Consider the following 22281-nt stretch of genomic DNA (forward strand, 5'->3'; position numbering starts at 1 on the left):
ACATCAATGTGCGGTTGCTGTGGGTCATGGCCTGCAACCCAGGCATGTGCCTCGACTGGGAATTGAACCTGTGACACTTTGGTTCGCAGCCCGTGCTCGATCTACTGAGCTACGCCAGCCAGGGCAAGGGCTATGAATCTTAAATAAGTGGCAGTTTAGTCTGTTGATGTAATCAATGATGAGAATGTAAAATCTTTAGGAGAAGGTTGAAGTGGGTTTGATTCTACCCTGTGGATGTATGAAGCTACAGCTTAGAATCGGTTGGGTTTTGCCTCCCAACCAAGACTCTGAGACCACTGTGGGAGGCTTCTTCTTCCTCTCAGACTAAATCCTGACAGTCAGGTACCATTTTAAGCCTCTGAAATAATATGAATAGATGGACTGGTTTTTGTCTCATCTGAAAGCTTTGCATGGGTGTTTCTTGGGAAGCAGATGTTTTGATGGAGGAGCTTGTCTTCCCAAGTGTGAGGTCCTGGTGACTGTGGTTCACACCTATGCGCTATTTTGGTATCAGTGAACTGATCCATTAGGGTCGTTAGGTCACAGATCCAGTGTCTGGAGGCAGCTTGCTCTGAAGGCTGTTTTAGAACCCTTGTGATATTAACTCTGACCATCTTTTATCACACCAAGAAACTGCAGTTGCCGATGCCATTAGGGGCAACTGATAAAAGGGACACATTTCTAAGATAATTTCTCAAGGGGAAAATTATACTATTAAAGTCTGCCCTTGGCAGTGTGTGAACTTCACGTCCCTTTCAATAATCAATTCCAATAACACTATGAAAAATTGACAGGAAGTCGCTGGTTAGATGAAGGAGGAAGGAGGTCAGGATGGTTTGATTTGGGTAATATATATCCCAGAAGCAGGCATATAAGTGAGCAGTTAGTAACCAATAAATTCATACCGACACAGGAGGATTGGGGGAAATAAACTGCCTAGAGTTTCATCCTAAAAGGAGAAATCACTCACTGTTTCTTTATAAGGCTGAGGCGGACAACTTGAAATCTTTACCCTTCTCTGTAACATTCTTGATTTTAACTGTGCTATTTTTTTTTTTGCTCACATGAAAACAATATTTCAGCTAGATGACCTCCTTTGATTAAATTAAATTAAACCAAGGAAAGGAAATCTTCCATTTAGAAACATTTGTGGCAGAAAACTAAAATTAGAGCTAGAAGACATTTGTAGATAGTACAAATAGAGAACTTTGAGATCACACTTTCATTTCCCCTTAAATTCATTAAAACCACACATTTGGCCCACATAAGCTCAAAATTATAAAGAAATATTGTTACCTTGATTCTCTTTTTTTACCATTTCATTCATAAATATTTCCTTTACATTTTGGCATAAAGACTCTTCATCTATTTCAGCATTGATGTTTATCACAATATTTTCTGGTTCTGAAAACCATTGCTGCAATAAGGGCCAGTTGTCCAAGAAACCTGTAATTCTGCAAAACCAAAGTATCACATAAATATTACGTACTGAATGACACAGTTGAGTAATGGTAAGCATGACTTGTTGGACATGCGTAATGAAAACATCAGCTGCCCACAAGGTTAAATCTGAAAGATTGACCTTAAGAACTCTATAGGCAATGGCAGAATGCTCATTTTAAAGAAGAAATTATTTAACACCACCAAGCCATACTTTTGAAGTATATGGAAGGGTAAACAGAGATTTGAACATGGAATTATTTTAGGAAAGCTTGGGCGGTAGTTCAGCTCTCTTAGTGAAAATCGAAGGGAGCGTCGCCTGCACTCCTGGTGGAAGGACTGAGTTCAAGTTCAATGGCAGCTGCAGCCTGAGCCACCCGCCTCATCTACTCTCCTCCCAGGGGTAGAAATTGAAGGAAGAGATCTTTGAGTAAGAGGAGCTCGTGGTTGCTTTACATAAGTCAAACGCATTCTTGGAAAGGTTCATGACGCTTTCCTGTCTTCCCCGAGAGACGACAGCCTTAACGTCACTCAAATTACTTGTCCCTGTAAATTACTGTATTTTTAGACTCCTCAAGATTTCATGAAATTGTCTAAATTTTCTTTTCCCATGAACAAATTGCATACAACCCAAAGAACAATTTCTTTTTTTTTTTAAGCTTAACTTATTTTTAGCAAAACAGAAGTAGTTTTAGAACTATGCTCTGTAGTCTGACGTCCAGGTCTTTAAATTTCATGATCTTCGCTGGCATTCGCTGAATAGGGACTGAATTAGGGGCCGAATTAGGATTCCATGTAATGAACTAGCAAGTTCACGTAACCACAGAGGGAAGTGCTGCCTGGTTTAATTCTTCCCTCCCGGGTCCTGGTGACCAGCGCTCTGCTCTGAAAGCAAGCACATAGATGTCTCACTCGGCATCCCAGCTACTCACTTTTGTTTTCCCTGTAAAGGACTGCATGCTAGGGAATACGTCTTTTCCCTAGGTCTGATGGTCCCAAAGTGACTAATTGTCAGTCTGTTCGAAGGACAAGAAGGAGGACATTGACTTTTAAACTCACCTGTGGTGTATTTGGTCTCTTAAATTCTGGTCATCATTCACATCTTGGTTCTTAGCAGCTACGCGTTGATTGATATCTTCATAAACAGTTTGGGTTGGAAATTCTTCAGCTACGACATGAAAATTACTTAATTGGACAATTTGCAAAACCAGTCAAAGTTGCAGTAGCATTGTCAAAATGCACTGATACAAGAAACTCAAATAGATATATGGTCCTGCCTTTTAAATGTTTAATAAGATGGTGAATGAGTATAGTTTGGAGAATCAGAACTTAAATTTTCCTTGGAAATTGGAGAAAATGTAAAATACAACATTAAAGAGGAATTGTGGTTTTGATGGAGAGGGTCTCGGAAGTATCTACAAAGAGATGAGAGTGAAAATGATGGGTCATCATGAATCACAAACTAGGAAACAATTAGGAAGTCACCACCATGCTATAAAAATTGAGAATGAAGTAACAAAGTGGACATAAAGTCAAATATGCATAAGATTATTCATCAATATTATATTACAATACAATAAAGTAATTTATCTCTCTTTCTAGACTTTATGATTTTTCCCTACAGAATAAATGTAAAGGAATAGACCACAAGAGACCAAATACAATAACAAAAACAATCACAACAGCTCTGACTGATTCCTATTCAGGACTGATAGTATAAAGTCCAGGATACTCACGAACTTAGAATAAACAGAAAATCACAGAGGGAAAAGAGCTTTGAACTAGATGTTTAAAAAATCAGAATTTCTCAGTCTACGAAAGAGAACGTTGAAGAGTGAGTAAATGAATGGTGTTCAGGAAAACGAAGGACCATCGCAGGACGTGGCGACCAATGGCCCTCCATCTACATTCCCAGCAGAGAGAGGGGAAGTGGATCCAGGATACAGAACAATGCTCGCAGGTTACTGATTCAGCTCGAAGGTTACTGACATTAGCAGTGGGCGACTGAAGAAAATTGTGGGGGCTCTTCTCAGGGGATGCTGTCACGGCCACTTTCTCGTGTTTGCCAGGGGCTTCAGCACACAGGTGAGCATTCTTCCCCCCCCCCCCACCCTGCCAGCTGCGCCCAGGCAGTGGCCCCTTGCCATTCTCTCTGCTCCCAGCACGCACTGCCATGGCCCTGTCCTGGATTTTGTGATCACCTTGAATGGCCCCATCTCTGCTGTCTTAATGACTTACACTCCTGTTTTCTTTCAAACACTCCCATGTAGTCATCTCTAACACCAGCTAGTCTCTTAACAGCATTTCCCCCCAAATTACTAGCATTATTCTGACTTCACTTAATTTTCTGGCAAACCAGAATTGCTTGGTTGATCCTTCAGCTTCTCTCCCCCATCTTATAACTTCAATTTTTGTGTCTCTTGGCTATACCAGCCTTAGACGACCTTCATCTCTGTTTCCAAGACTTACACTGATAAAGGTAGACATCTTCAAAGAAGAATATGTAACCCTGTGACATATAATCACACTAACTCCCTGGCTTAAAGATCACCTGAACTCTTTGATAAGCATGTGTTCTTTTCTCAAAGAGAGGAAGAGAAAGAGAGAGAGAGAAAACTAAAGAAGTGATAATAAATACACTTTTGCCATGGCTGTCCCTTTTCTTACAGAGACAAACACCTTGAGAGCTGTCTCCACCCACTCTCCATCCACCTCCCCAATGCCCATTCATGCCCCAGCCACAGAGTCCATCCTTCCTTCTCCTCTCCTCCTCTGAGACCTCCCTGAGCCCTGCCACCAAAGCCATCAAGGCCAGCGGATAAGTTTCAGTCTTTATATATTTCTCTGTCACATGTATAGGTAAAAGTTAGTGCACAGTTCTTAAATATTTTACACATATTCTGTTGGGAACTGCCCTGCTGGTTTCAGAAGCTGTAACCTCCCATGGCTAAGACTGAGTAAGAGACCTTGGGACCATAGGCCAATAAGGAGAGAAAGCTTATCTTCCCAGCTGGGACACCACCTCTGCCCCCTTTTACTTCACCCTGCTTGGCCCCAGGCAGATGACTGGTTAGCCAATGATGGGTAAGATTCCTCAAGGGAGGGACAACCTAAGACAGGCACAGGCATGATGGGGCCATCAGGGAAGGGCTTGGGAGGGTACAGAAAAAGGGGTGATGGACCCTCACCCCTCGGCTCTGACATAGCCTGAGTTCTCATTCTGTCTGCAAGAAGTCTCCTAATCTCTTGGCTGCCTTATTTCCCCTGCCTGACTTAAGCTGAAACAATGACAGAGGGCGGTGCAGCCCTGTGCTGGAAAGGGTGAGTTCCCCTGGGTGATCAAGCCTAAGAAAGAATGCAGAAAATCCTGTGAAACCTGCTTTGCTAAGAATGTCCTCAATTTTCTGATAAAGGTCCAAGCATGAAATGAGTTTGTTTCCCAAAGTTTTATGGACCTTTAACTAACTGACCCTGACTCAGAATAAGCCCTCAAAGTTCTCTGTATGTTATCTATCGTTTAATCGTTACTGTCTGACAATGATGAATGAGAACCTTCCTTGATATAATGCTCCCAGAAAGCAATAAAAGCCTGTCCAGGCAAGGGTAGGGGCGCTCTCTCACTCAGAGAGTGGCCATGCTGTCTCTTTTCTCTACAGCACTTCTTCATTCTGTGTGATTTTGTTCATTGCATCCACAACACCACGGACCCTGCTGACCAGAGTCCGCATCAATATTCCATTATTTTATAGACACAGAAAATTTGAGAAGCAGGATTATAGCTCCATAATTGGCCCCAAAGTGCACTGTTCATAAATGGCAGAGAAAAGATTTGATTCCAGTCAATCTGGCTCCAGACTCCGGATGTCTTTTTAAATCATAAGGTGTTTATTGAATTGTACCTACCAAACAGAATGCACACATTAATACACAGCCCCACGACCTCACAAACTACAGACGGCACCCCGATGGAGAAACAAGATATGTGTCTTTCCACTCACTGCTGCACAGGGTGAAGCATCTGGGGTCTGCACTCCCCGTCTCTCTGTGCCTCGCACCACATGACGGACACTGCTGCTCCCCCCCAGGCTGGCGATGGCCCGAAGTACCGGCTAAAAACCCAGGCATAGCCTCCCACTCTTCCATTCCAACAGTTCCTCACTCCCACATTGGATGTCTCCTTTAAGCCTCAGGTGTTTCTGATCTCCTGTCTGCTGGCTTTCAGTCTGGTCCCTTCCTCTCTGCCCGGCCCTGGATGCACTGATGTCTAGCCTTTGAGTCCACCTGACTTTGGCTGTAGGTTGCTTCCTCGTGGTGCTGTTCTTCCGGTTTCTCCACGGACCCCAAGCGTTGTAGGGTGGCATGCTGCACCAGACCCTAGGGACGGACCCCCAGCCTGGCCCTCAGGACCCCAGCCCCCACCAGTGTGGAAGGAGGGGAGTACAACACCCTCATTTTGACAGTCTGTCTTCCTTCTGGTTATGAGACGTCACTCACCCTGGCTTTCTTCCTTTCTCTAGAGCTGCTGCTTCTGAGAGCTTCTTTTGCTCTTCCCATTACATGTTCATGTTTTCTTGGGTCGCATCCTGGATATGTTTTAAATTATATTTTTCTTTTTAGGTGATCTATCTTACCTTCAAGCCTATAACTGTAGTGCACATTTTCCTCCTGACATCTAGACTCATTTAGAGGACTATTCTCTAGCATCTCAGCTGAAAAGCCCCACAGGCACCTCGAGCTCAGTATATTCCTGAGGGACTCTTACGTGTTCTTTCCATACACTCCAAGTGAGTGGTATCATCGCTCAAAAAATTGTGCGACTCAGAAACTCAAAGCCATCCTGTTCTCCCTGCGCTGCATCCCCCAGCCCACCTGGTCACTGGGTTTGGTGGTTTTCCTCCTAAATGCTGCTTGAAGCTGACTCTTCCTGTCTTGCTTCTTACGGTTGTCTTATTGTCTTTGTTGTTTTTCGGGTGGTAATAGTTTTCCAACTCATTTCATTGCTTCCAATCTCATTCCCCTTCCAACGAAGCCAAAATGGCATTATGGAAAGCATATTTAATTGCATTAAATCTCAGCTTTAATGTAATGCATTGACTTCACCTGGCTTCAGGATAAAGTGCAAGCCAGGGGCAAGACTCTTCATCTGGCCTCTGTCTACTCCCCAGGCTCTTGTCCGCTGCTTCTCTGTGGCCTATTCCCTCCAGCCCCACTGTGCACTTGCTGTTCTCTAGGTGGGCCACACTAACCTACCAAGGCTTGCAGTTGCGTTTCTATGTTCCTCCCTTTCCCGGCCTGCCTGACCTCCCTCCATGCTGGGCGCACCTGCTATTGCACAGGACTGACTGTATTGTAATAAGCAGCTTACTCTGTTTCTCCTCGTGCCACACTGTGAACTCCTCGAGGGTAAGGACTTGTCCTTCACTTCTGTATTATCAATTCCTGGCACCTTATAAATGCTAAATATTTACCAGTGGTGCATTTTAGCTCCCATCCCTCTACAAATGACATCCAACAGAACTTTCTGAGATGATGGAGACCTTCTACATAGGTGCTGTCTGATATAATAGCTACTAGCCACCTGCATACATGAAATAGGGCCAGTGTGACTGAGGAACTGAATTTTTCAATTTATTAATTTTAATCAATTGACATAGCTATGTGTGGCTAGTGGCTGTCATGTGGGACACAGCTGTGTACTGTGTAACCCCTTGGTTCTTTATCTACAGTTTCCAATAAAGTCTTGGAAGGCAGGATGCCGTTCTTCTTGTGCCTTGCACAGCATGCGGTGAATAATAAATGAAGCTGTGAGTGAGGAAGCTATTTTAGAAGGATAGTGTTTTATCTGCCCAAAAACAGTTTAGGTGGGTTTTTGCCTAAGATAAGGAGAGTATATTGGCAAAATAATCTCTCCAAGGCCATTCAAATCTTATATTTTAAGAAAGAAAAAATCTTAAGATATGAAGGAGTAATACTTTTTCTTAACTTAAAATACATGACCATGAAAGCTGCGGATTGATTTTCAAAGTTGAGGGCACCTATTTACCACACTCAGTTCTAAGCCAAACAAGTGTGAACTATCAGTTCAATGGCTTCATGCTAGTTTTCACGGTTTGGACAGCCCCGATTGAGCTATTGATTCAGTTCAGTTCAGACCTAGAAACATACAATATTAGAAATATAAGATAAAAAGGAAAAACATCACATTATGCTTTTATACCAGTTTCTAAGAGTAGAAACAAATATTATTTACATACATATAGACATAAATTCCACAAAGGAGAAAGGCTCCCTGGAGTAGGGGAAAAAGGGCCTTTTTAAGCCTAGTTGTAAGTCAAGGATCTACAATTAAGAAATGAAATGATTTAGATGCTAACATCAGCTTTGCCAAATATACCAGAATTATTTGTTATATAATTTTGACAGGGAACTAAAAGAACTCACACTGGATTGAGTCAGATTTCTTTAAAAGTTTTGCCAATTGGTTTCCTTCTGGTTTTTTTTGAAACACACAGCAATATTCTCCCTATGGAGCCACCAGAGGGTAGGCCAGCCTTCTGGGGGCCTTGCAGGGTCATAACCAGCTTTCAGGGGTCCTCTCACCCACAGATGTCTGTGTGCACTTTACAACCTACTTTCAAGTCAGGTTTCCCTTGAGCTCAGAGCCCTGTTCTGCCAGCAGAAGGCCGTGGATCAGCAGTGTTCTTAGCTAGCCCTCCACTGTCCCTCAAACAGAAAAGGGGAGTTGGCTGGACCAGCAGAAGCCTGGCTACTGACAGTGTGACTCCTCCTCCTTTGTGCGGTGTGATGAACAGCATCCAGCTTATACTGCGAGGCTCAACAGCTGAATGGATACCTAACAGTTCTGTCTTTTTATTGGAGTAAACAATGACAGCAAGATGTCAAAATTAAGCAGGCTCGAAATGAGGATGAGCGTGACCCTTTTCTCCACACCCTCGTCAACACTTGTCATTTGTGGACCTATTCTGACAGGTGTGAGGAGACATCTCATTGTTTTAATGTGCATTTCTCTGATGATCAGTGACGTTGAGCATCTGGTCGTATTTCTATTGATTATCTGCACGTCCTCTTTGGAGAAGTGTCTCTTTAGATCCTCTGCTCGTTTTTAATTTGGATTGTTCTTTTGTTTGTTTGTTTGTTTGTTTGTTTTGGTGTTGAGTACTATGAGTTCTTTATAAATTTTGGATATTAACCCCTTATCAGATGTGTCGTTGGTGAATATATTTAGTAGGTTGGGAGCATCTTTTGTTATTCATATTAAGACCCTTTCACCATTATCTGAGCTGATGGTAATGGGGTGACTCTTGGAGGTTGGGGTCTGGTTGCCAGAGTCATCAACCACGTTGTGATTAGAGGTCTGGAATTCTCAGCCCACCGTTGGTCTCTGGGGAGCAGAAAACTGAGCTAAGGATGATGCCCAGTGATTTCATCAACCGGGCCTCCATCTTGGGACTTCCCTAAAAACTCTGAAGAGGGGGCCCGAAGAGCCTCTGGGCTGGAGAACACACCCACAGGCTGGGGGGATGGCGCGCCCCACGCCCCACAGGGCCCCTCCAGACCTTGCCCTGCGTGCCCTTCATCTGGCTGTTCCTCTGAGTCCTCTATAATACCCACTATCATAAACCGGAAACAGTAAGGAAAGGGTTTCCCTGAGTCCTGTGAGCCACGACCCGAGGAGAGGTCATGGAAGCCCCAAGTTTGCAGTCAGGTTGGAGAGAAGTGACGGGAACACGGGGATCCACTACTTGAGACCTGCATCTGTGACTGGGGGCCGTTTCGTGGGACCGAGTCTGCACCAACTCCGGACAGGTTGTGCCAGAAAAAGAATTAAATTTCAGGACACCCAGTATTTTAAAGAAATTTAAATTGTAAGCAAGATCATCAAAAAATGAAATGAAATGAAATGAAATGAAATGAAATGAAATAAAAAAAGAGGCGCCCAGCTTACCCATGACCTCATTCATGCGATCCAGCGAGACATTATCGGAAATATCCAGCAGCATGACGAAGTCCAGCGCGGTAGGGGGAAGGGGCACTTCTTTGGTGGCTGTCGGGTCCACGGCCAGCGCCTGCTTTTGGGCTTTCTTCCTCTCCAGCTCCACGAGGGTGCGGTTGCAGCCGGTGAGAGCTTCGTCCAGGAGCCGCGCCTGGTTCAGCGTCATGGGAAAACCGTCGAGGATCCAGCCTTGGTCCGCCGGTATCTGACTGAATTGAAAGGGGACAAGCCGTGAGTATTTCGGTAGACACGACTACTTTGGAAATAATAGTACAATTGATCTTGCCTTTGTCTTTCCTTCAATTCCATAATAATCTCCTCCTGTATGAATTTTATTTCTTTATAGTTAAAGTTGGGTTAACTAATCATTCACTTGCTTACAGTTCTTCTGTGGGTGCCTGCTGCCCACCAAATTCATCCCAGAGGCCATAACACGGTAGCTAAAACCAGCCGGACACAACTTACTTACCTAGTAACATCTTCTTCCCATGACCTTGAGCCATGCACTGCAAACAAGCTGCTCTCCTCACTGTTACGTGAGTATGAATTAGGATGAATGGCATTTTCTAGCTTGTGTTCACAGGCCGTTTCTCCTTTGAACCCATTCCTTCACCGCGTGGCATATACGGAGTGGCAGGACGCACCACAGGGGGGTCGTGAGAATGAACTGAAACGCTACATTTTAAGATCCCGGCACAGAGGTTCGCACGTGGCGGACGCTCACAGCACCAACCTGGGAGCCTCTCCCTCCCCTTCCACCCCCAGCCAGCGTGGAGTCACTCTGTCGGGGGAGGGAGCCCCCACCGCCTGCCTGATGTGAGCTCTTCTGGCTCCCGTTCACTTCACCACACAACTGGCAGGTATTCTACCGCAACCCAGGAAAATTCCGGTGAGCCTTAGTTATCTCAATGCCATTATGAGTTGGGCAAGGCCTCTCAGTGCGGCATCATCCTCTACAGACAGCGGGTGCTCTAAGAGTCATTTTAGCTCTTTAAATTGGAAAACAACATGCAAGGGGCATAAATGTTGACTTTTTGCTTCTAAACCTCTAATTTGTGCAAAATGGAGATTTTGGTGTTTGGATTAAAAGTCATGGTCTTCTTTCTTTCTCTGTTAGAGCTACGAAGAGCAGGCAAAGACGGCGTCTTTGCTTGTATAACCTGTGCAGAGCACGGGGGAGCACTCTGCCTGCTGGGTCTGTGGCTCCGCTCGCCTGAGACGGGGTTCCTCGAGCACCTCCCCAGGCCTCGGGGGCGCGGCTCCACCCGCAGGCTCAGCAGCCACTTCGGAGGGCGGAGGAGGCCGAGGCCACACCTGTGCCGCTGCAGCGGGAGCACACCAGGCGGCGTGGAGTGAGCAGGCCTGGGCTGTCTACACTGCGACCAGACCCGTGGCTGGATTGTTTCGCTGCCCTGCCACGTGCCTCCTTTTCCTCCTTGCAAAGGGATGGGTTTGCATTAGATGAAAGGATTTCAAAGGGACCACAGCCTTGGGCAGGTGCCTCAGGGGCAATGGGACCGTGCGGGGAGGGTGATGAAGTTCTGGCGGTGGTTCGGTGGTTCCGACACGCTAGTTCCCCCTGAAGCCAAAGCTAAGATCTTCATTACGGCTCCCCCCACACGGTTTGTTTCAATAAGCAGTCGCACAGAAAAAACACATTTGTGCCACTTCTGAGGATGAGATCCCTTCCAGCTCTGAGGGGGAACACCTCTGTGACCCGATTTCCTCGGCCTGGCATTCGAGAAGAAAATGTTCCGAGACACATAACAACAGAGAGGCAACTTAAGAGTTCGATGAGGTCTCAAGGAAACACTAAAGTCGGGAGGGGCTCCACTCAGATGCAGGGCAAAACCTCCCCAAACCTCCTTCCCTGCCTCCCTCGGACTCGCTGCTTCCCACACAGCACAGCTACCCCCGTTCTATCTCCTGTCCTGCCCCAGCTCTCCGAGCTCTGCTCGGTAGCCTTTTTGACTCTTTTTCCCCACCCTGCTAAGCCTCTTCTCTTCCTCATATATATATCAGCAGAGCCTCTACGGCTTCTTTTAATGTGTCCTTTTTCTGTGTTACTATGGAGGGCCGAGGAGAATGCTCTATCCTTAGAACGGAGGAAGATTACAGAATCACAGCCTATTCTGACTTTATTCATTCCCTATCTATCGCATGTCACCTCTGAGCTCAGCTCATAATCATCTCTTGCCTGTGCGACTCTACTTTCTCCCCCATCCCTGCCCAACCTTTGGACCCTGGGGTTCACCCCCTCCCCCCGCCTTCTGAAACTCAGAATGAGGAAGCGCATTGGCCTGGGAACCTGCAGTTCAGGTCTCTCCCCTCCACCACGTGGCCCTCAGCTTTTCTAAGTAGAATCTGGTTTCTCCTTGCATTTCCCACATGGAATAGCAACTGACACGACTTCGCATCTGGGCGAACAGAGTCGTGGTTGGTAGAGGGGGAAGTGAAATACAGGCATGTAAATCACGAAATATATCTCGATCTTGCTGTATGTTTTCTTATGTAGATAAGCAGTGTTCGTTAGACATCAAAAATAAAAATATTAGTTCTATATTAGTTTTATACATCTCTGTATGATAGAGACTCTATTAAATAGATAAACAATAACACATACTTAATAGCATTTACCAGGATGTTAACCAGCAACAGGTCAGAAACGCTTTTTCCTTTCTTCAGCATCTTTTCTGACTTCGAACCAAGCTGAGCACGCACGGTGAGCTGGGAAAATAAACAGTGGGTGGCAAGGTAAAGCTAGTTTAAAAGTTGGATTCCAAATACTTGGAGAAAAAAAAAACATTACATGACCATATTCTCTGGTGAAGACACCGATCATTTTGATAATTCTGGAGACTTCCAAGGAAGTTTAGAAAAATGTGTATGCGGATTTTGAGGTTCTCCCTTTGCGACTTCCTCCCTTTCAAGACCTTCCTCTTCAATTTTCGGCATCCCAACCCTCATCCTCAAATACTTCCACTCAAGAAGAATGAGGCTTTCTGGTTGGTGCTAGCTACTCCCACCACGCAGACGGGGCGTGCCTCTGGGGTAACCGGCGGAAACACAGCCCTTGCCCTGCAATGCTCTCTTCGTCCAAGCTCACCGTCCATGTATTTTCTGTCTCTTTTTAGCTGCTCGCTTATTTGCTGCTTTACTTACTTGCCTCCCGCTTTTGGCCTCAAATAATAAGCTTTTTTCTTTTACCCAGCCTTAGAATGTTCTCTAAGAACGTTACCTTAGAATGGGTTGGCCCAACAAAGCTACTCTCCATCAACAGCAAACTTTCTTAGTGCCTGTTCTCAACTGAGCCACCAGAGTGAGCGTTTCATGTAGAATGACATCGCGTCCCTGCTCCAAACCTTGCAAAGACTCCTCCTTTTGGTCCAAATGCCCTAAGCGTTGCCCACAAGGCCCCGGCTGCCCGGAGACTTGTCCCTCCCAGTGTAGCTCTCTCAGCTCACCCTCCCTCCTCTCCCACCTTGACGCCAGCACCTTTCTGCCTCATGGTTGTCATCTGGCTGTTCTCACGGCCTGAAATGCTTCCCCAGCTCCGGCTGGCTGACCCTCTCAATCTGTTCTCAGCCTGCGGAAACTTCACTTTCTCCAGGAGGCCGACCCCATGTGAGGTAGCAGCCCGCCCTTGTCACTCGGCCTGCGTCCCTGATCCCCCAGCCCACTCCACTCCTTACTCTTGTCTCCTGGCATCACCACCATGTGATGGCATGAGCCTATAATGGCCATTCATTCATTCGTGTATTCATGCCTATATTATCTGTTTTCCTCTAGGAAAATGCAAACTCCATACAGCCCGAGAACTCTGTCTTTTTTTGTTCAGTGATAGACCCCAAATCACTACAACAGTGTATGAAACAAAACATGCCCTTTGAGTTGAACTGAATATGGAATTTTGGGAGACTTGCAACTCAATAAATTTAAATATAAAAATATACTTAGTCTTACTGGTCATTTGTATTTCAGATAGATATGTAAACTATTCTGTAGAGTCATCAGTAAGGCTAAGGATTAATTCTGGGAAAATTCTTTAAAAGTAAAGAGAGTCTGAAAGGAAATAAAAGTCATAAATGAACTGGTAAAGAACAACGCATAAATAAAAATTTGGCATTAAGTCTAAAATTTAAAAAAAATGTGTTCACTTTCTTAGTTGGCAAAACTGAATATCAATGTCCACTGCTTCAGATATAAAGAATATCAATAATGTAAAGAATAGCAAGTATTCAGCTAATGTTTTACCATCATACATACCTCAAACCAAAGAGGAACACATTGGTGTTTCATGCCACTTGAAGATACATCAAAAACCAAGGAATCACTCATGACACGTTTCAATATACTAGTACCCACAATCAGATTACAATACTTACTTTAGAGAAACTTTCACTTGATTTGACTTCAGCTCTTGGTGTTTTACTGGTATCAATACCTGGTGACAGGAACAGAGAGTGGTGAGAACAGGCTCCAGCATCTGGCTGTCCAGGGTTTGGGGTGGATGGGTCATTGGGCCAGGCTCTGTCTGAGACCCTCAGATGAAGGAAGTAATGGAGTCCCCACGGCATATCTGTCTGCCACCCTCACTCCGGCGCAAAGATCGCGGCCACTGGGTGGCTCTGTGTTTCCCGCGGCCCTTCCCTCCGGTGTGGCCCGCTCAGGACGGCATCTCTAGAAATACTTCAACACTGCTGGGTTTTTGGTTTGTTTGTTTGTTTGTTTTTTTCAGAAAACAAGCCAAGTTTCTCAAGAAATGTGAAAAGTTTAACTCTTCACATTTTATTTTCCTGGATTATCTAGTTATAAGTAACCAACAAAGTCTACAAGTAGAGAGAAAACTCTAGAAGTCAGAGGAGGTTTGGGTTAAATTCAAAGGATAAATGCGAAGTTTTCAAAATCTGTTTATAATTACTGTACTTTGTAATAAAATAGGTTGTACAGCCTTAGATTAAAGATCAATGAAGGTATCTGGAAGAAACAAATAAACTAAAATAAGGGGAAGATGAGCTCCTCTTGTAAGATGGGCAACCTGACTGCTGGGGGGGAGCGGCGCGCCCCTGGGGACGCCACACCCTGCCCACTGGGGAAGGCAAGAGCGGTGATGGCGAGGCGGGTCTGAACTTCACTCCAGAGCCTGAGGAAACTATTGCGTAGGGCAAGGCCTTCACTAGCACAAACTGAACATATTTTTAGGACTTAAAAGGGTTTCCTATCAATGGTTCTCCAAAGGCCTGAAGGCCTGAAGGGCAGATTTCTAGGGAGGTGATTGCTTATTAGGTCTGGGGAGCTTGCTTCTCTTTGTCTTGCCCGAGGTTAGGAATAAACTGGGGGTCACCTAAGGAACCACCGTTCAGGTGAGCTGCAGAGACCAGACCCCGCAGGCTCCCTCAATGCCGTGGACAGAGCAGTAGCACGCGGAGCGCGCCCCAACAGCACCCCTCCCCCAGACCTGGGCCGGAGAGGGGAAGCAACGAGGCCCCGCCTCCCTGCAAAGCCAGGGAGGAGGAGGAGGATGGCACATCCAGGTGGTTTTTGTAACCGCACAACTGAGCGGCTACGGCACTTGAAGGAGTGGGAAAAGGTGCCTTATCGCTCTTATCCCCACTTGTGGACAGAGGTTAGGGATGTCTGCATTCCTCTCGCTCTGTCTGGCAAAGGACCATACAGACGACTGTGTGACACTCGTCTCTCCTTTCTCCTCCCGAACGCGCGTTTGTGCTCACAAACACGCACTTCCTGTCCGTCCGTCCCTCTGATGTCAACGCTGGATGATCTGTTTCGATATTTTACTTACTAAGTGTAGGGTTATCCTCTCTGTCCGGCAGGGTCTCGTATGAACCCGTATTGGCTGAAAGGTTACTTTGTGGATCCTTGGGGGAGAAAACACACACACGGACAGATTTTTAATATTGGTATATTTTAATGCCATTCTTAATTGTATTTCTATAAGTAAGGTTTGAAAAATTGTTCTATTTTATTTAAACCATACATGGTATTCAGAGAAGCTGACTAATTTCGAGGAGGGCGTGAAGTTCAATGGTAACAGTACTTGTGGAAACACAGTAATCTGTGGTGGAATGTCTTTCAGTTGGCCATCAGTCACTCTGTAAAACACAGCCACTGCCGTTCTGAAAATACACTGGAAGCTGAGAAAGAGTGAGGGTTTATGGAAACCCCTCTTAGGAAGATCAGCCCTGAGGGGTCGGGCAGGTCCAGCCGTAAGGGCAATCAAGACAGACGTGTGCACTCTCTAGCTCCCTAAAGGTTAGATTAGGAAGAGTAGAACCACATGGAAGACAGAGCAGCCCACAATGAAGAAAACGTCCAGTTACTTTCAGAGTTCGTGGTCAAGTGATGCTTATTTTGCAGCTCATGCATGTGATCTGAATTAGATTCTTTGTGAATTTATTCCATTTTGGAGACAGCATAAGGTGGGGGAAAGAGCACTGGACTTAGAACCGGGGATCCCAATCACAGCCTAGACATTAGCGAGCCTTCGGGCCACAGTGAAAACACGCTTAGGGCTGCTATGGTCTCCCTGATAAAATGAGGGTACTGGGCCACGTCGTGCTTCTCAAGGTGGGGCCACATCCTCTGTTTCCTTCCTTAGCATCTTCATGCAGTAATGCAGCCAGTCCCAATACTGATAGGAATGTGATGCTGGTGGACCACCTGGAGGCCTCCCTCCCACCCCCACCTCCCCAAATTGAGATCTATAAGTTTAGATCAGGCGTCTGTCAGTGATGCCCCAAGGACCACAGTTTGGGGGGGTGATGGTTTTATTATGGTCCCCAGGCATATGAGACTCCACAAGACACCACTGTGGCAGCTCAGGGACTAAGCTGCGTGTTGCCCTGCACCCCTGCCCTGCTCAGCTCTGGCACTGGCCTCGGGCTCCCACTAAACGAAGGGGACTCTGCTATTGGCCACTGCGGGGCTGGCAGTAGCAGAATTTCTCTCCGGGAGCTGGTGACTTGGTAAACTCTCCCACTATCTATCCTCATACCCTATTCCCCTCCTACCTCTGACATTCAGCCCCTCCGCCTCCTCGCCTTCAGTGGCTCTTCCTTGAGGAGACAGTCTCCAGCTGAAGGTGACTGGGCACAAAGCCAGCCCCCCACCCTGGACGGCCCACTCAGGGGTGCTGGTGGTGGCAGAGGGGGCAAATTTCTTTCTTGTTATATAAGGACCCCATACTACCCTTCGTTTTGCCTTCTGACCCACAAAACCTAAAACATTTGCTCTCCAAACCTTTACAGAAAAGTCTGTCAATCTCTAGTCTAGAAGATCTCTTGGATTCTACCTAGCTTCACATCTCATGTGGCAGGTGCATGGACAGTAGCTAAAATCACACTTGCCTGGCTTTCGTTGTCATACGGATCCGGTCCAGCGCTTCCTTTGGCTTCACTCTGAGTGGGTGCGGCCTCCTGGGCTGTTTCTTGGTCATGGAAGGCTCCGATAGCTTCTTGCAGAAGAGTGTCGATAGAAAGTACCCGGATTGGAAAGTCTACAGTAAAAAAGGCAGTTTAGGAAATTGACAGCACTACCCTAGGCTGGCTACCCCCCGCCCCACACTGTCTTTAGGGCCCCTGAGAACTGTCTTCTGGATCAAGCTGCTTCTTCTTTTCTTCTTCTTTTATTATTATTATTATTATTGTGTTAGAATTCACAGAACATAAAATTAACCATTTCAACCGTTCTAAGAGACACGCCTCACTGGTACTTAGGCTATTCACAAGGTCATTCAACCATCACTGCTATCTTCTTCTAAAAAATTTTCATCCTCCCAAAAGGAGATCCATTAAGCAATCACTTTCTATCTCCCCGTCTCTGTCCCTGGAAAGAACTAATTTGTTTTCTGTTTCTATGGGTTTGCCTATTGGGGATACTTCATATCAGTGGAATCACACAATATGTGGCCTTGTGTGTCCGACTTTTTTCACTCGGTAACATGTTTTAAAGGCTCATTCTTGTAGCATGTACAGTATTTCACTCCTTCTTGTGGATAAATAATATTCCATCTCATGGATATGCCGTATTTTGTCATCCATTCACCAGGTGATGGACATTTAGATGATTTCCAACTTCTGGCTATTATTAATAGTGCTGCTATGAATATTCCTATACGAGGCTGTTGTTACTTCTCTTTTGAACACTTGTTTATTATATCTTTTTGGGTATATACCCAGTAGTGGAATTGCTGGGGTCATATGGCAATTCTTTGTTTAACTCCCTGAGAAACCACCAAACTGCTTTCCACAATGGGTCTACCATTTTACATTCCCACGAGTAATGTATTCCCATATCTCTACATCCTTACCAACACTTGTCATTTTCCTTTTTTTAAAAAATTATAACTCTTACAGTAAATGTGTGGTGGTATCTCATTGGGCTTTTGTCAAATGGCTTTTTAGGGAGGTCTTTTTAACACCTCAGTAATGACCTATGGCCCTTCTCTGCCTAGGGATGGTACCAGCTGGACTGGCCTCAGTGCCAATCTCGAGCTTTGCAGTGAAAACCAGTAATGATGTTGGATTTGTGAATAGAAACTAACCAAACAGATGCAAACCTATCATTCTGCTTCTAACTGAAAAAAAAAAAGCTTCTACAGAACAAGGCAAAGGCTCATTAAAAACAGAGAACTCAACACATATTAAGAATAAAAAACCTTACATTTTAAGTGTATTTCTCTCGTTATTTGTGACAAAATTATTAATATCTTACTTCATTTATTAGTAAAGTAAGTAAAATCTGTGGGGAAGAGTTTACAAGTTGTTACTTCTATTCACACTATATACATCATCATTACAGAGCATCTTCCTAAAACCAGGTTTGCCTGGGATGGTCGCAGGTTATGACTCTACATTCTTAAGTGTCTCCCTTGGTCAACAAAATATTTGATCATTCTAGTATAAAATTCTTTTTTTTTCTTTTCTTTTTTTTTAGATTTTATTTATTTAATTTTAGAGAGGGAAGGGAGGGAGAGAGAGAGAGAGAGAGAGAGGGAGAAATATCAACGTGCGGTTGCTGGGGGTCATGGCCTGCAACCCAGGCATGTACCCTGACTGGGAATCGAACCTGCGACACTTTGGTTCGCAGCCCGCACTCAATTCACTGAGCTATGCCAGCCAGGCTAGTATAAAATTCTTGATGACAGATATTCCTATTATATCATCAGGTCCTCATGTACATTTTCCACAGACAGAGCCACTTGCAGCTATAGTCAATGTTAGTAGAACCTAACAAATACAAACATACAAAGAAATTATACCTTTTTGTAGAAACTTTAGAACAGTAGTTTTTCCACTAAATGTTTTCCCCAATATGCACCCTTTAATAGCAAATGAAGGTAATTCAGGTTCTGTTGATTCAACTTGAGGAGGCAGAGATTTCTCGACAAGTCTGTGAATCACATGGCCCAGTATGCAGTTGTTAGAGGGCGGTAAGCGATCGACCATGTCTTCTGGTAACGCCCAATCTCCGACCATGTCCTACACAAATCACGATGAAACAAACAAAACAGAAATATTCTTAGAAGTGGAATTTAGGCATGTAAGAAATTTGAATATTGGAAGTAAACTCAAATTATAACAAACAAAAGCTAATCAGTACTTTAGATAATTAAATTACATAAGTGAGTAATAACATGAATAATATTTTCATATTAGAGAGCAGAAAAATGAGCTCACCACGCAGAAGTAAAAAAAAAACCCACCCAACTCTAAAATCCTTAACAATTTATCAAAGTAGGCATACTGAGTTAACTAAGACAAATTGTAGTCTGGACTGACATTAATGATACTTGATACAATCATCAGTAAGCAGATAAAAGATGGTCATAGTTTATCTGCTATCTTATGCAAGTACTAAACTTGCATATTTGTTCTAAAGACAGAAAGATAAAAGAAAACTTTCATGCCCAATATGGTGTCTGTGTTTAACTTCCAGTTTTGTTTTGTTTTGTTTTTTTTTAGGTTTCTTGCTGAAATGACCAAACAATTAGAGGGAAAGGAAAAAGGAAAACTACAGACCACGTTCTCTGAGCTCTGTGTAATAAAACTAGAAATTGATATTTGAAAGATATGAAAAAGATACTTAAAAACTAAAAGCATTCTTTTTTTACTTATTCTTGATAAGTAGATATTCTTCTTTTTTAAAGAAGTTAAAAAAGAACATGAAGACAATAGACTTATTAAAGATATGGGATGGGATCAAAATCTACTTAGAGGAAAATTCATAGTTCCTTGACATGAAATGCCTTGACTTAAAATTTAAAAAGAAGGGAAATGAGTAAACTAAGCATTAAAATAGGAAAAAATAACTTTAAAAGAAATTAAAGAAATAAGGAAGGGACTCATAAAAAATGGAAATGTATAGAGAGCAAACTACTGAGATACCTTTTATTGATATATTTCTAGAAATTGTCTGTACTAAACCTGGTAATAAAATTGCTACTAGTTCTGAACAAAGGTGAAGAATGGCAAATATCAATTTTGTAACATAATCGAAAGATAGTGACAGATTTTAAGGAGACTTAAACATTTTTAACAAAATATTATACAACTTTAATAAACTTGAATTTATTACTGTATGGTAAAAACATATTTTAGGAAAGTACAAATGATTAAAATTAATTTAAGTGAAATATTTGAAAAGATGAAAACCGTGAAAGAAATGGAAAAGTCAAAAAACTGTATCCATAGGAACCTTGAATACAATGATAGTTTGCAGAAAAAAATTTCATTCCTTAATTAAACAGAAATCTAAAGGTCGTTTTGTCTTCTGGAAAATGGAAGAAAAAAGATAATTTCTAATTTACCTGGCAAAACCAACATAACCCCGTTATCAAAGGGTATCAAAAATAATTGACAAAAATAGCATCCGAAAAGAAAATTACAAGCCAGCCTCACTAGGAAATGTTTTTCAAGAACTATGCCTACAATATTAACAAAATCAGCGTTATATTAAGAGACAATAAAGATATGAATTGGCATTTACTACACACCATGTCTCATATACTGTCGTTCTCATGAATTATCTCACATGGCTCTCACACAACTCTTACAAAAGTATTACTATCTCTCCAATATTGCAGAAGGAATGCCCAAGTAGTATAGAAACTGACTGTCTTGCCTGTGTTCACAACAAATAGTGACGCAGGTTCCAGAACACGTGCTCACAACCTCTATACAACCACCTTGGAGCTGACTCACCGTGACCCAATCAGAGTTCTTTCATGAATACAGAGTTCTTTCATGAATACAGTTCTTTCATAGCGGATAACCTATTACTATACCACCTTACTAGGCTAAATTAAAAAAATATGATCAGTTTGACCAAGAAGCATTTACCTTATACACAAATCACTGATTGAAAAAGTAGGTAATGTGGCATTTTTCTGGTCACATGAAGAGCTTCAACAATTACTTTCAAATGCATATAAAACAAATTTATTAACATGGTTAAGTGGCAATTTCATTATATAGACATTCCATCCACAATTGAAGAGAAACAAAGAGTAGAAATATGTCATTTCTGCTATATTTTGAGATTACTTGGAATTAGTACATACAACTTATTTGTAAAACTATTCAAACTTAAAAAAACTGTCATATTGTTTCAGTGGTGCAGAAAATTATGGATTCCGAGACATATCAGCTTATCTTATTTTATTAAAATCATGTGGATCTTCCCCAAACCTTACCAAAGGTGATTGGTTCTATCAGCACTTCCTCTGCTGTATCACCTGTCTCCAATCGTCTCAGCTTAGGCTTCTTCTTCCGGGTCGTTGGGCTAGCAGGAGCAGCACCCACGTGGGGAGTAGACAGAAACCCCCAACAATGTACACTTTTGTGAAAACCAAAGAGGAACCAAAAACCAGGGCAGAGCACCTTGTGTTTCTTTAAGAAACATCAGTCAACCTCTGCTGGGCTGAACCGCCTGCACAGCCTTACGTCAGATCCTTTTGAGGGGGGCAATATATGTCTTTGCACTCACTATATGTCAAAACTTATTTACATTTACATTAGTATGTATTCTATATGCACAGCACATATAAATATGTATATATAACTATAATAGTTATTATAATACATATGACATGCCATTTATAAATAAATACATGCCTATGCTATTTATTGCATTTTCTTTTGTCAGTATTCTTTTCCTATCTATTCAGCACCTGACAAAAAAAATGCTCAGAAAATAAACTGTCCAAGTGGGTAAATAGATGGCTTATCTGGCTGGGGGCCAGAATTTCTAATATGGCAACGCAAGAGATAAGGAAATGCTTTTAAAGCAAAAACCAATAGAAGATAAGAAAAAGTATTTAAAACATGTTTTACTTTCAAATTGACAGAATTTATTAGTATATAACTATATTTCTCACTTCTGTTCAAACTATCCTTTTTTGTAAAATTTTGTTTTAGTTTAATGCCTTCGGTTTTTAAAAAAAATATTGTGCATAGTAATTATATGGATTGTCCAGAATTAACTAAATACTGGAAAGAGTTGCATAACTTTTGGTCTCATTATGATTGATTACTTGCTTCTGCTTTCATTCATTGGAATCATTTATATTTCTAATTAGATAAGTGATAATTGTTGTATGTAATGTGACCAATCAGAAACTAACCAAATAAAACAACAGAAACCAGACAGATTATGTTATTTCAAAATAAAAGAAGCTGTAAGGCCAAGGCCAAGTTTACATGGGAAGTTTCCAATGTCTAATGATTTTGTGCCCTGCAGTGACCTAACCCATCTTAGAGGAAAGAGTTTGGGACTTAATCAGATGACCCTGTTCTGCTGCCTCTGTG

At 43.1% G+C, this 22281-nt stretch overlaps 1 protein-coding gene across 1 annotated transcript in view; it reads right to left on the reverse strand.

The window, feature by feature from the left end:
- Nucleotides 1–22281, reverse strand: part of SPEF2 (sperm flagellar 2) — a 138931-nt gene that overhangs the window by 68446 nt on the left and 48204 nt on the right. Inside the window, exons 10-17 of the mRNA XM_028524215.2 lie at nucleotides 18735–18954; nucleotides 16822–16970; nucleotides 15258–15333; nucleotides 13840–13898; nucleotides 12078–12181; nucleotides 9407–9663; nucleotides 2500–2608; nucleotides 1297–1454 (exon numbers count right to left, since the gene is read on the reverse strand). Coding sequence (XP_028380016.1) covers nucleotides 1297–1454; nucleotides 2500–2608; nucleotides 9407–9663; nucleotides 12078–12181; nucleotides 13840–13898; nucleotides 15258–15333; nucleotides 16822–16970; nucleotides 18735–18954 — 1132 coding nt within the window. The remainder of the gene's footprint in view (nucleotides 1–1296; nucleotides 1455–2499; nucleotides 2609–9406; nucleotides 9664–12077; nucleotides 12182–13839; nucleotides 13899–15257; nucleotides 15334–16821; nucleotides 16971–18734; nucleotides 18955–22281) is intronic.

This window comes from Phyllostomus discolor, chromosome 3, assembly GCF_004126475.2.
Source record: "Phyllostomus discolor isolate MPI-MPIP mPhyDis1 chromosome 3, mPhyDis1.pri.v3, whole genome shotgun sequence".
In the NCBI taxonomy this organism is placed as follows: domain Eukaryota; kingdom Metazoa; phylum Chordata; class Mammalia; order Chiroptera; family Phyllostomidae; genus Phyllostomus; species Phyllostomus discolor.